General features: G+C 42.1%; 1 protein-coding gene across 1 annotated transcript in view; it reads right to left on the bottom strand.

Annotated features, from left to right (window-relative positions):
* Positions 1–616: 616 nt before the first annotated feature.
* The window catches only part of KCMF1 (potassium channel modulatory factor 1), a 75,098-nt gene continuing 60,607 nt past the window's right edge, over positions 617–15,107 (bottom strand). Inside the window, exons 4-7 of the mRNA XM_044261528.1 lie at positions 9,587–9,688; positions 6,717–6,891; positions 3,901–4,183; positions 617–1,240 (exon numbers count right to left, since the gene is read on the bottom strand). Of these exons, the coding sequence (XP_044117463.1) occupies positions 979–1,240; positions 3,901–4,183; positions 6,717–6,891; positions 9,587–9,688 (822 nt within the window). The 3' untranslated portion in view covers positions 617–978. The remainder of the gene's footprint in view (positions 1,241–3,900; positions 4,184–6,716; positions 6,892–9,586; positions 9,689–15,107) is intronic.

Genomic DNA, 15,107 nt, shown 5'->3' with positions numbered 1-15,107 from the left:
CTGTCTCAGCAAACTATGAAGCAAGTACATAAATAACGCAAAATATGATTGAGAATGTGAGATTTTCAAAAACAAAGACAACATAATTCAGGTTAACTTCGTCGAACAGTGAATAAATGAAATTCATCTACACCTGAATAAAACATATTTAACAATTGAAAAAAATTGTCAACAACCACAACAAGTAAAAACTTTAAACACATGAACAGGCTTTGTTTTGAGAGCACACGGGCGCCCCGCAGCAGATTCCGACAGTCGCTTTACTGGTGTGTCTTCTACAGATGAGTTTAAAGAGACAGGTTGAGCTCCACACAGGTAGGATGACTAACAGGGCGACAGGACAGCCACACAAGGCAGAGTGCGACCCCTGGCTACGACCCCCAGACTCGGCTGCAGAGCTGGCTTTGTGCGTAGGAGGCACACAAGAAAGGTGACCCGGGCGGACATTATTCAAAAGCTACTTCGCCACGTAACTCTTCTGCCGCGTAACCATTGAATAATGCTCAGGAAAGCTTTGGGCTTTTTATGTTTGTTTAAGTTTTACTCCTTGTATTTAATTTTTTAAATAACAAGGTCACTAAAACTCATGCACGCTGCAAAAAACCTCATGCAGTAGTTAAGGTAAACCATCCAAGCAGTTTTTATTCATTAATATTCATAAATACACACAGCAGCTTCATTAGAGATTTCAATTTTCCTCTTCAGTTTGAATGTGGAGTATTAGGAGAGCCTTTTGCATGTCAAGGTACAGGAAGCAGAGATCACCCCTGCACTGCTACCTACATTTACCTGCTAGAAGTAAAAATTAGTTAAGTGGAAATGATTATCATATATATTTTCTCTCTTCCTTTGAATGTACACAATGTAACAAGAGTGACAGACCTGAAATTACAATCACCAAACAAACCCAAGATAGTTGTTGTCCACTTTCATTGGCAAATACAGCACAGAGGACATTGTCTGCGAATTGGGATGTCATCAAAGAGGAGGTGGTGGAGGCTCATTTCCTTTATTACTCTCTTTTAAATTTAGGTTTTCTAAAGCAACATCTAAAGGCATAATATCTACACAGCCCATAGCACCAAAATCTGCCATCTCCCCCCGTTCATCCTCGTCGGAGGACGAGCTCTCTTCACGCACTAAAGTGGACAGAAGGAGCTCTTGGACAAACAGGCTGCGGTCTGCGCGCTCACTTTCCATGGACTGACGCTCTGTTTCTGACATTTTAGGATCGTTCAACCTGCGGGAGTTAAAAAGAAAAGATCTTATTGGTAAAGTGGCAAAGAACGATGGTAGGGTCAATTTCGACGATTTCTGATCCCGTGCAAGCTTTACAGGTGACCAAACTCTGAAACCTACTGTTGGAACGCCTGGCTCTAAGCTGTCACCTTCATTATGCTGTGATACTGTCACCCTTTGGATCCAAAGAAACTATCCCCCTGGGACACCTGGGTGGCTCAGTTGGCTGAGCGACTGCCTTCAGCTTGGGCTGTGATCCCGCAGTCCCAGGACTGAGTCCCACATCAGGCTCCCTGCTTTGCATGGAGTCTGCTTATCCCTCTGACCTCTCTCCTCTCATGCTCTCTCTCTCCCAAATAAATAAATAAAATCGTTAAAGGAAAAAAAAAAAAAAGAAAGAAAAGAACTATCTTCCCACCAGGAGGTCCAAGGCAATATGAACAGGAACAGTCCCTGGTTAAAGAGGCCAAAGATAAGGCCTGGGCTCTACATACATCATGTAATTGCTATGTAACCAGAGACCAGGCTTTTTCTCTGGAAACGCTGCAGCCTGGAAGCTCTCTTGCCTTGAAGATTCATAATGCATGTTAATATATTTAAAGTTCTGAGAAGTTCAACAATAAACAAACTACTTCTGTTACTTAGTTTTGCCCAAAATTCTTCATCAGGGAAAAAACTGAACATAAGGGGCACCTGGGTGGCTCAGTGGGTTAAGACTCTGCCTTCGGCTCAGGTCATGGTCCCAGGGTCCTGGGATCGAGCCCCACATTGGGCCTCTTTGCTTGCTTCCCCCCACCAACCCTCTGCCTGCATATCTGCCTACTTGTAATCTCTGTCAAGTAAATAAATAAAATCTTAAAAAAACCAAACAAACCAAAAACTGAACATAAATAATTATATATGTTCCTCAGAATAACATATCAAGTCCCAGAAAACATTTTTGGGAAATATTGCCTAAAATAGATCATGTGAGTCATGATCAAATGATACAATGAAAGATGGGGAAAGTAGTCTGCAGACTGCAAAGTACTGTGCAATGTCCTGTACCAGATAACTGAGAGGACTCTTCAAGAAGGTACAACCAGAATCCAAAGAAGGAAACTCAAAGGCTACCCATCCCATCCCCTGGGAGTGCGGTGTCTGGTGCAGAGTAACTAGATAGAGAAAAATCCCAAAGCAAGTCCACTGAGTTTGGGGCTAAAGAAAAAAAAAAAGAATAGGTCAAGGGTGGGAAGATGTCTTTTCTGAAGACGTTCACTCCATCCACAGCTCTGTGAACTATCAGTGGATACACATAGTTAGGTCTGCCGTCTGTGGGCAGTATCTGGCTCTGGCAAGTTGGTAGGTGCTTACAGGTAAGGTTACATAGTAGCAGGGTGGCTCTGCGATTTAAGCTGAAGCAACACTTTTGGTCCTAACTCAGCATAGTTACTGACTGTGCAGACATAACCCAAAGGTATATCCCCCCACTTGACACTTCCTCCTTAGATCCGTAACAATGATCATAATGGGAACCATTAACTGGGCCTTTATTATATGCCAGATACTGAGACAGACCATACATACACTGAAATTTTGTTTCATCCTCAAAATGTTCCTCCTTCTCAAGAGGCCGAACTCAGGGGCTACTGATGATAAAACTTTGGTTAAGAGAAGTTAAGTGACTTGCCTACGGTCCAAACTAGTGAGTGGCAAACTGGGGCTCCATACAGAGGTCTGCAAACACTTTTTATTCTGCATCCACAACAGATTACTTACAACTACGCATATGTGCCACTGCACTAACAGAGATGTGAAAAGGTATAACATAAAATAAATACACAGAAAAATAATACTGTCTTCTGCTGTCTGGAGATAACTGATACATTACACGAATTTTCTCCTTCACTTCATAGTTTATACTTTATATTCCTCTCTGCTCCATTAAAAACCCAGATAGGTCCAAGTTCATTACCTGTTGAGCCTAAGTCTACTAATCACCACTTCTTCTAAAATAAAATCCTTTATATTCTTAAAAGTGACATAAAATGATGACAGAAAGGAATGTATTTGGTGACTAATGGTAGTTTTCAGAAGCAGGTAACTGTTCCATCCAGTAAAACCATCTACTGTGTGTACTATTTTTTATACCATGGTGAAGCGTTTTTTAAAATCACTTTTGTTTGTGGCAACTATAAGAATTTAAATCCTGCTTTTTTGGAAATTCTCAGAAAAAAACTACTATGTTATGAAATCCTCTTTTGTACCTTTTAATATTTCACAGCTAAAATGGGCAATTAAAAAAAAAGTATGGTTTATTATGACAATAAATGGACCTAATATGTCCCCAAAACGTAATGATACGGTGTTTTGGTTTCCAGTTTTTTCCTAGGTTTCAGTTTTATAGGCAACACGGGGGGAGAAATTCACATTAGATAATAATTTATTGTTGGAACAAGACCACAAACATTCCCACTTTCTCTAAAATAATCATTATTTTTCATATTCTTGGGGAAATCTGAATATGCAGTTTCGATCAGATTTGGGAGTTTTAAGGGTCTGATCAAAGGCCAAGTCTCCAAGAACATACGTAAGGCACGAAAGATAAAAGATCACTGCAGACTGCGTAGTGCTTAACGAAACATTACTTCTCAAACGAAGCTGTACTGACAAATGAAATACCTTGTTAAAAGAAACTGGGAATTCTGGATAGTTTGCTGACTGCTTTCTGTGTTAGCCGTGTTGGTTGTTGCCGTGGATTGTGTGATTGTAGTGGTGACACTGCTCGTGTTAGTACGCCGGGTTGCGTTGCGTGCGGTCTCCAGCTGTTGCCGTGCTGCCTGGGCGTGCTGCCGTTCCAGCTGCAGCTGCATCTGCAGTTGTTGTAACTGAGAGGCGGAAGGGCCGGAAGAATTAAGCTGTCCTCCTGCAGAACGTCTCACTCCTGATAACTGAGATAAAAGCTCTGCCGATGGAAATGAAGGTGATTAATGTCTCCTTAAAATAGTGTGGAAAACAAAACGCTAAAGATCACTCAGAGGAACATGGAAATGACTGTTAATAAGCAGGTATCCATGGCAACATAAAGTTTCAGCTTAGAGCTCAATACCTTTTATTTTTGTTTATTTTTTAAAGTAATCTCTATACCCCACGTGGGGCTCGACCTCACAGCCCTGAGATCAAGAGATGCATGTTCTACCGACTGAGTGAGCCAGGCACCCCGCAGTATCTTTCAGAACGCCTCCCAGAGGTAGGAGCTGTTGTGTATGGGGAATGCAAATACAACTAGCCCACATACAACTATTTTTGTCTTAAGTAAAACATAACAGATTGTTGCTTAATGGACTAATTTAGTTACACTTCCTCTCCGTATTCAGTAAATTAAAGTGATCATCTGCCAGTGCAATTACAATATAAATCCTCTCAACACAAGCTCCCTGAAAGCAGGGATCGAGTCTACCATTTATGATACTCCCAACCCTTGGAACAGTGCCTGACACACAGTCGGCCTCTAACATTCATGCAATGATGGTCAGAACTGTATCCAAGAGGCCTGGATCATTCTATCCATGACCCCCTGCACCACTCGCCTCTGCCTTCTCTCGTTTCAGAGTACCAGCGTACCACCGCAGTGAGTAACACTGGCGATGCCCAGTGAGGCGGACAGGCTCCTGACTGTACTAGCTTAGTTAGTGGCCTGCCACAATCCAGACTCTGATTGTTTCAATAAGGCTTTACTCATCAAGGGCAATGTGGACCTCTGCCCCTGAATTTTCATTCTAAATCGGGTGCAGGAATCGCCTTGTTTGCGTGGGCGTGTGTGTGTGTGTGTGTGTGTGTGTGTGTGTTCTGGAGGGGGGAGGTTCTCCCTAAGCTTACATGGGATTGATGTCTGCCGCACAGACATTCCCTGGCTGGCAAATGCTCTCCATCATTACAACTCATTAACAGGCTACATCTCTGTTTTTTCTTGCTTGCTGTTGTTCTATCCCAAGGGTTCTTACATCATTCTTTCATAGAGTCCAGCACTAAAAAAAACTGATTTTCACTGACAAAGAAAACTGAATGGACAGAATTTCTTACTTTTGAATTTTCCTTCTAGAAATTAACTTTTAGAGCCTGCTACCAAGAACAGCAGGTGAATATTCCCTTTGGATGAAGAAGTATTTTTTAAAATTCCCAAAGCTCAGTTTACAGGGCTTACTGCATGTGCAAATGCCCACAGCACATTCAGAATTCAGATTTTATATCTGTACATCTGTACACTTTTCAGAACACTTTATGAGTAAAACTGTCCCTAGCTGCCATTAGATTTACATCCACCAGTGTTTCAGGGTGTCCGGCAAGGTGCATCACAATTTCCAGATGCATATTCCACCACGTGCACCCATTTCAGTACTTGTACAGGCTTGACAGGGTCTTACTGCCTGTCTGTCCTTGCTATGTCTTACAGTCTCAGGCTACCGTGATTTCTGACCTTGTATTTTGACTCCCAACCCCTCTGCTCTGCTGCTGGCTTCCCAGGTTGGCCATGTATTAGACCCGATGGACTTGGCTATGAACTGCATGTTCAAATGCTGTTTTTTTAAATAAGATTTTTCTAAGCTACTAACATGTACTTTTCAGTATGTTCCCTAAGAATATAGTTCTCAAATCAAGGCCAAGAACAGAGAAACTCCTACTTTACTTTCTTCTATGAGAAGAGCTTAATTCTTTAGTCGTGTCAATTAGTCTTATTATCTGTGTGCTTGTGGAGGTTGAACCATGGGATTCTGGTGGTCTTTCAACTCTGAAATCTTATATCACTTTCTTGGGTTTCAACAGAGGCCACAAACAGAACCATTTCTTATTATCTTCTGCTCTATATACTTAAGGAAATGCCAGAATATTATGAACTACTTTACACTGTCTACTTTTACAGTATTTTATAATTCTAAGATTTATGGGCGCCTGGGTGACTCAGTTGTTAGGCATCTGCTTTGGCTCGGGTCATGATCCCAGGGTCCTGGGATTGAGCCCCGCATCGGGCTCCTTGTGCAGTGGGAAGCCTGCTTTTCCCTCTCCCACTCACCCTGCCTGTATTCCCTCTCTTGCTGTATCTCTTTTTGTCAAATAAACAAGATCTTAAAAAAAAAAAAAAAAAAAAAAAAGGAGGGGAATTTTACAAAGGAATATAGGAGCATAATGAGAAATTAAAAACACAAATTCCAGGGGCGCCTGGGTGGCTCAGTGGGTTAAGCAACTGCCTTCAGCTCAGGTCATGATCCCAGGGTCCTGGGATTGAGCCCCGCATTGGGCTCCCTGCCCAGTGGAGAGCCTGCTTCCCCTTCTCCCTCTGCTGCTCTGCCTGCTTATGTCTCTCGCTCTCTCTGTCAAATAAATAAATAAAATCTAAAAAACAACAACAACCACCACCACCCACAAATTCCAACAAAAACTTTTAAAGCGAGGCCCCTCCCATAAAGGACATTTCCTTTATGAACGTGCAACTAACTTACCAGCTATAGGATCCATGGCTTCCCTATTGCTTGGAGAATATGAACTCTGAGAAGAAGAAAGTCCACCAGTAGAACTGCTAGTAAAGTGCATGTTTGATCTACGAGCACGAGGACCTCCTAATCCCCGGCCAGGGTGAAACATTCTACGTACATGTCGAACACCACTCGATTCATCATAACTCCAAAGTTAAGAAAAGAACCCAAATGTTTCACAGAAAGAAAAAAAAAATCACTTGAGCCTTTGCTAGGTAGATATGCAGATTTCCTAAATTGTAAACATTTAAAATAGCACATTTAACTTAGAATGCAGATGTCACAACCATATCTATGAGGACTATTAACTCTAAAGACTCTCTCAAATAGAAAGCAATGAGTGAATGTGGATATACTGTATGTGTGTGTATGTTTTTGAAGGGGAAAAAGGTTTTCTAGGCAAGAACAACTTTCTTCCTAGGCTCCAGCTACAATAACCAGATGGGGCGAAAGACACCCAGGTGAGGCGTCTCCATACCGTGACCTCAGTACTGAATTTCATATATGTTCACATGGAAATAACCAGAATTAAGACGCGTCAATTTTAATACCTGAGGAGAGTTGTGCTAATCAGATCTCAGTTATCATCTACAATGAGAAAAGAACAGTAGGAATACTTTAAATTCAGGAGCAAAAGACTCCTTTTGGTTACTAGTTTTAATCTGTCCTCACTGCTGCAAAACAGACAATTACAGTAGATTTTCTTGCAGAAGTGGACATCGAGTAACACCGCAGTTCTCAACAAGTCCCACAGCCAGCAGCCTCCTGCCCCCCAGTCTTCTGCAGCTGACTCAAACTAAAGAACGTCCCGAAGAGCACAGAGCCGCCCAAACTCATGAAGACAATCTTGTGTTTCCATGCTGGCAGACGTGTGGGAAAAGACAGCTCTCATCATAAGACTTTTCTTTCAAAGCAGCACACAGAACATCTGTATCGTGCAGAGTAATGTTCTGCTGGCTTCCCAGTCTTCAGCTGATGATTGTGGAGTCACTGGGGGACAGGCTGAGCGGCTCCAGGAAGCCCTCAGGGGTCACGGGAATGTGCACTGTCTTACCATGGTATTCAGGACCATGCTCGGGTTCTAAAAAAGTGATGTTATGATCACTGTATTTTGTCCTTTAAAAGCATCAGGGTGTAAAAAGTACACTTTAGAAAGAGTTCCATCAGAACAGTCGAAAAGAAAAAAGCTCTGGTGCTTATGAGGCTTGAAGAGAAGCTGTGCCTTCACGACAAATAAAGTCACCCCACAGCAGCACTTGAAGTACCTGAAAAATCAGTATATTTCCAGGGTAACTGCAATGTCAACATTCTGTTTTCCAGAACCTCATGGTAATACTCATTAGGAATCTAAAGTGTAACATATGCCTTCTCTTATTCTTATATTTTGCATAATTTAATCTCTTGATAACCACAGATTCTTGTAAAAATTGCACAAAAATGAATGTAGGTGATGTGAGACATTCTACTGAATGGAAACCAATTTCACTAGAAGCCCCTGATCTTGCTGAAAAAGCTCAGGATAAAAAAGAAGTTCAGGATAACAGCTTATTTGCCTAGCTTCTTCATGAAGATAGAGTGAAACAGCAATCAAGCATAACCCTCCGGGTATTGTTATAAGGTTCTTTTACGTAAAATGTGAAGTGAAGTGACTCAAAGACTTAAGTATTCTTGGCCCATCTGGGTTTTCTTATTCTCTTAAAAAAAAAAAAACACAAACCACCACCAACAAAGCACACACTTTCTTCATTATGCTTTCAGTGCTCTCAGCACTTAGGAGAGAGAAAAAGTGGTTTCCTCTGTTCAGTGAGTACTAGCCCCTTGATTGGCTCAGGTCTGGCTGACATTCTAATTTCTTAGGCTGGTTCCATGTCTTTATCTTTCCATTAGTTTTCTCATCTTCCCCTAACTCTAAGGGACCATACTTCCATTTAGAAAATTAGGAACTGTAAGGACAGGATGGGGGCTGTGGAATGAGAAAACCATTAAACCAGTTTCTTCCTCAATAGGACTAAGGTTGAATTATGATTGCTGGGAGGCAATCAAAGAAAATCAGAATAAAGTCTGGCAAAGAGAAAAGTAGTGATTAGCTTTTGAATGTTCCAAACTGCAATGAACACTGAAACCTTTACATGAAAACAGATCCCCAAGTTAATAGATAATAATCATAGAAAAATAATTCAGAACTTGAAACAAGAAGCACAGAATGTACAATCTTAATTACTCTGGTAGGCCATTCATCCCTTGGATTACAGGGAACATCACCAGCAACGGCTGAGATAGATTTGCAAAGGGGAAGCAGGAAGGAAAGTGGGAAAGGACTCTGGAGCTGGTCGTGACCTTATGTTGTCCTACTCGGAGACTGGGTGGGGAATGGTGTTCTCTGGAGAAGGGGGCTCCAAAAGGGAAAGCAGCCCCAACATGCACCCCTGCTCATCATACCACCCACCGGTAACAGGATAAGGCAACAGAGGACATGGAGGGGAAGCAAATAAATTCTCTTTATATTTACTTAGATTCTAATCTGGCTTAGCATTTTCCTCTTTTGTATGAAAACACCCTGCTGAAAACTTAAACCCAGTTAAATGGTCTTAAAAAAACCTGCCTGTAATGAAGTAAAGATGATGAGCAACTTTCAGTTAATAAGCACTGCTCAAGTGACAGTCACAGCACACAACAAGACAAGTAAACTCCATCTCAATACTGAGTCACTTTTAGGAAAGGTCAAATTAACACAATTCAGAGGTTACTTTTTCTCTTCAGGGATACTGTCCTTAAAAATAACCAAAACAACAAACATTACAAACAACTGTATCCCTTCTTGCCTCTTAAAAGGATATTAAGTCTCTAGGGGCTCTGTGTTCAAGCGTAAGATGAGCTGCAAAGTCGTCCGTGACATGATTGGGATCGCCTCCAGGTAATGCTGCACATATTGGACAAATCTGAAATAAAAGAAAAGAAAGCAGATTTAATAGATGAATACTGATCAGACATCTTTCTGGATTAATATTTTACTAAATCTGAGTTTCAACCAGGCACAGACACAGTAGAGACCGTGAACTCGTCAGATGCACCGGAGGCCTATGGACTACAGTCTGTCCATGCTGGTCCTTCAACTCAAATAGACCACCTCTCAGGGTCAGAATAACAGTTCTCAACAAACAGCTCAAACATGAGCTCTGGCAAAGCCTTCTAACAGCCTGGCCAATGCATTTGCATGGTCTAGTAAAATAGTGTCCATAAAAAATTTTAAGATGTTAAAAAAAAAATTAAGATGTGCTATTTAGTGCACATTCTCATCTGACTAAGTATGGTCTTAAATGGTAAAGATGGAGACATATGTGTCCCCAAAGTAAGCTAGATTGGAGGACCAATCTCCTAATGTGACAGCAAAGCTCTTATTAAAACACAACTACACAAACTCAAATATCAAGACAATATTTACTACTAACAAGCAAATGTGCTCTATACATTCATGAACAGGACTTCCAAGGGAAAATGCGGGTGTAACAAAAGGCCAAGGACTGGAAGACCAACTTCCCGTGAGCCTTGAAGCAAGGGACAGGACAAAGGAGGGATAAGATGGTGTGTACGGAGGCAGAGCTCAGGGGAGACTTGACAGGTTGGGAATACTGGTTTTGAAACAGCAGCTTCAAGGGAAGTGGTGAAATAAGGAGAAGAGGGGAAGGACTGAACGACCGAGGCACTTTCAGTGGAAAGGCCCTTTCTCTTCTAGAAATCCAAGTGGGCAGATGATGTTCTAAGAGTGGCAGCCAAGCCTTGGGTTATGAAGAACTTTAGAGAACAGAGCCAAGAAGAAAGATCTGAATCAAAGGAGCACAACCAAAGGAAGCCCCAGGAAATACACAGATTTTTAGGCTTGTGTCTCTCTAGGGACGAAAGAGCTGAGGATAGGATGTGATTCATCTTGCCAGTACATGTGTTCTGTACCTCAATTCTTTCCCCTGGAGTAAGATTCAGGCACTCACTTGACCTTGCTGCTGGCTCATGGCAGAGGGAAGACGAGAGCAGTGCTGGAGATGAGGAGGCATGGGCAAGGTGAGAACTGGAAAGCCCACGCTGGGATACGGAAGGGAAAACTGACTGCAAGAGCCTAAGCCAACACAAATCCCTGTCTTCTCTGGACCAGAAAGCAGGAGTCCCTGAGAGTCAGACTCTGGTTTGATCCCAGTTCCTCTTATGCCCAGTCAGCTGTCCTGATTCCATCTGCCTCAGGAGTCTGAGACATATCCTCAAGAAAACCTAAAGATGCTCATGAGAAATAACATTTAGGTTTAGCAGGACAGTGAGAAAGAAGTAGTGGGGGCAGGGGTATCACAAAGGAAGGTGCCTGTGGGGGAAATGAAGAAAAAAGTAGATGGACATATGTGTGCCTTTCTTAGAAGATGCCAGAAAGGTAGTCAGACATTCTTTCCTCTGTCAGAGAGAAAAGCAACTGTAACTGTTCATAAGTTTACCACTTCCCAACTCTGTTTCCTAGGAATTTAGTTTTTATCCTGTGCTGTGACATTGCAAGGCAGTGTCTGGTACACTTATTTCTTGTGTGTTTCTGTCTTGCCTGGCTGGATAGTCAATAGTTTTTGAGAAATGCAAGACAGTGTGATTTGTTTCTTGTTTGGGAACTGTGACCACACTTACTTATAACAAAAAGACCAACAGGGGGGTACCTGGGTGGCTCAGTGGGTTAAAGCCTCTGCCTTCGGCTCAGGTCATGATCTCGGGGTCCTGGGATTGAGCCCCGCATTGGGCTCTCCGCTCAGTGGGGAGCCTGCTTCCTCCTCTATCTGTCTGCCTCTCTGCCTACTTGTGATCTGTCTGTCAAATAAATAAATAAAATCTTAAAAAAAAAAAAAAAAGACCAACGGGTGTGGAGAAGCAGAAACCACCACTATTATTTAAAAATCAAACAAATAAACCAGTTTAGATATTTTTGCAACACTTAACAGGTACTGGACTATGTACAGTTTTATTACAACCCCACAGACTGCAACTGTAAGATTTTTATCCAAAGACAGTAATAACCATTAAGAGGAAAAGCCACATTCCTTTTAAGGTATTTCCTTTAGGCTGACCTTTGGATAAAATCTATGTACAACTCTAACTGCACAAATATCGCCATAGAAGTTTCAGTACGTTGAAGACACACGCAAGTGTTCTTAGATGAGAAAAGCCTCCTTGAAGATTTGCATTCCTGGAAGGAAGGAAGATGGGATGGGAAAGTACAGATACCAAGCATACTAAGAATGCCCTTAACAGGATCGATAGTCTCCTATGAACTAGAAAAGCATATTTGAGATTAGGATGTGGAATACTGTTTAGTTTTGTGTGTGTCTTTATTTCCACATGGTGATACCTAATAACTCTGTAAGACAGGAAAATTCCACAAAAAGGATAAGCTTTATCTTAAACTTGAAAAACTCCTTATCTTAAACTCTAAAATTATGAGTTCGTCAGCATTAATATTTATCGTACTTCTACTGCCACATGATACAGTAACATCTATTACTTGAACAAGAAAATTCCATGTAACACATGAGCTTAACGTTTGACAACTTGCCAACATTCAGGCACACTGAATTGGCATAATTCAGTACTTCCTGAAATTGGCTGAGTATATAAATTCATCTGGAGCATTTGTTAAAAATACAGTTCCCTAGGCCCATGCCTGAAAACTGATTCTAGGAGATTTGAAAATCTATGTTTTTGACAAGGGTCCCAATTATCTTATAATTAGATCAATTTGGCAAATACAGATCGAATGTACAATGGTACTGAAAAGTAAGAAATATTTACCCTGTGGAACAAAACACGATATGCTGCTTTACTTACTATCACCTTGCTCGGATTTTTTTTTTTATTTGACAGAGAGATAGCACAAGTAAGCAGAGCAGCAGGGAGAGGGAGAGAGAGAAGCAAGCTCTCTGCTGAGCAGGGAGCCCAATGCGGGACTTGATCCTGGGACTCCAGGATCATGACCTGAGCCAAAGACAGCTGCTTAACCAACTGAGCCACCCAGGCGCCCCACCTTGCTCAAATTTTTAATCACAAATGTCCTTGCTATTTATTTGCAGTCTTGTCTTTGCTATTGTTTGAGTCTTCGTCTTCTGCTTCATCTCACTACTGAAGCTCACCATCAGTCCTGCTTTTTATGTGCAGCCCTCTGGAAGCTTCCATCAATGTACTGAGATGAAATCCCATGCCAAAACCATAATGGAGTTTCCAATTTTCCACATGGCCCCAGTGCATGATTGCCAGCAAGCAACCATTGTCAGTGTGGGGAGAGAGAAACTTAGGCAGGCTCTGCACTGAGGGCAGCGCCTGACGTGGGGCTCTGTCTCACAGCCCCAAGATCAAGACTTGAGCTGAAACCAGGAGTCAGATGCTTAACTGACTGAGCCACCCAGGCGCCCTGGCCAGCGTGGATCCTTAACACCAGTGGTCACCAAGGTCCAGCCCACAGCCTCAGAAGCCATTATTTCATACACACCAGCTCAGTACTACATTCATAGAACATTTTTCCCTGTGACAGGTTATATCTATTAAAAAAAAAAATCTAAAATCAGCATGATTGGTTTTTGTTTTTAAACAGGAACTCCACACATTCTCCCCCATACAATCGCCAACTAGTCTGAAGCAAGTGCACATTCCCTGCAGCTTCTTTCTTGAGTTCATACACTTACGTGGAGGGCTTCTCTCTCCGGCCGCTGCGCAGCGCTTCAAAAATAAAAGATGTGGTAAGCGCTTCTCCCTTTTTCCTTTTTTGGGGGGATAGGTCTCATAACAAGTTTCTTGCCCGCTCTGTTCACTGCTACAGAAAAATGCATTTAAGGGCACCCAGGTGGCTTAGCTGGTTGAGCAGCTGCCTTCGGCTCAGGTCATGATCCTGGAGTCCCAAGATCAAGTCCCGCATTGGGCTCCCTGTTCTGTGGGGAGCCTGCTTCTCCCTCTGACCGTCCCCCCTCTCAGGCTTTCTCTCTCTCTCAAATAAATAAATAAAATCCTAAATTAAAAAAAAAAAAAAAGAAAGAAAAAGGAAAAAAGAAAAACGCATTTAAAAAACTGGCCTCTCTGCCCCACATACCACATGGCTTCATCTGAAGCTAGACTGCAGCACCACAGTGAGATGGGTCTCGCACCAAAACCATTCAAGGTGCTGGGGAAGGGCTAGACCGGTTCTCTACCGTGAGGCTGACCCACCTGGAAGCATCATCCTCCCAGACCACTTGAAACTGCCCTTGAACTCAGATTCTGGGACACGATGATTCTTGTTAACAGCAAACACTTTAAGAGAAGCAACTATCTTGCCAATTGGTATTTCTCGACTAGGTTTCTGGATCACATACTTGATAAACTCATTTATTTCTTTTATCTGACTAATTTTAGCTCCATGAAAAACACTTTCTTTTGAGTATTTGTTCAAGAGCTGTGATTTCAGTCGCTTAACCTGGGCTGTTCAGTTGGTTAAGTAGCTGCCTTTGGCTCAGGTGATAATCCCAGGGTCCCAGGATCGAGCCCCTATTCGATTAGGGCTCTCTGCTCAGTGGGGAGCCTGCTTTTTCCTCTGCCAGCCACTCCCCCTGCTTATACTCCCTCTCTCTGTCAAATAAATAAATAAATAAACCTTAAAAAAAAAAAAAAAGGGCCGTAGTTTCCCTTTATCGTCTTCTATCGTTACTTTCTGGTAACAGCGAATGTTTGATGCACCATTTCTCTGGCAACCGTGATCTTATTATGGTAGCACAGCTTCTCTGTCATTTCTTTTTGGGCCCTTTTCTGGATTCATTTTCATCCACACAATCATCCTGAATAGGCTCATCCTTTCTCAAAAGAACTACAGAATCACTCATATTCTACCATCCTTCCACTCCCAAATAACAGCCCACGTGTGTGGCATGATGATGGAGAAAATAATGTTATTCCTCTGTACAAATGCCAAACCTTCCCTTGACTGTCCACCAACCCAAGTGGACAAATGTTCTGGTTTTAACGGTTCTCTATTATCTGGCTTCGCTCAGCTGATTCCATTTTATTTCTCACTATTTTCCACAACATTCAATGCCTTACCATCCCTTCTACTTCCTACATTTCTTTCTCAACACCCCATCTTAGTTCGTGTTGTCTCTTCCCTCTGAATAATGCCTTTCTTTCCCATTCTGTCCACTTTTGGAAATCATATCCATTTTTCAAAGCCTATGTAAAGTCATAAAGCCCTCTTATTCTGTGTTATTCTCCAGTTTTGTCAAATCAGTTAGTTTGGTCTTAAGATGTGTCATAAAGGGGTGTCTGGGTGGCTCAGTAGGTTAAGCCTCTGCCTTCAGCTCAGGCATGAATCTCAGGGTC

Source organism: Neovison vison, chromosome 8, assembly GCF_020171115.1.
Source record: "Neovison vison isolate M4711 chromosome 8, ASM_NN_V1, whole genome shotgun sequence".
NCBI lineage: Eukaryota > Metazoa > Chordata > Mammalia > Carnivora > Mustelidae > Neogale > Neogale vison.
This window is presented reverse-complemented; position numbering and strand designations above follow the sequence as displayed.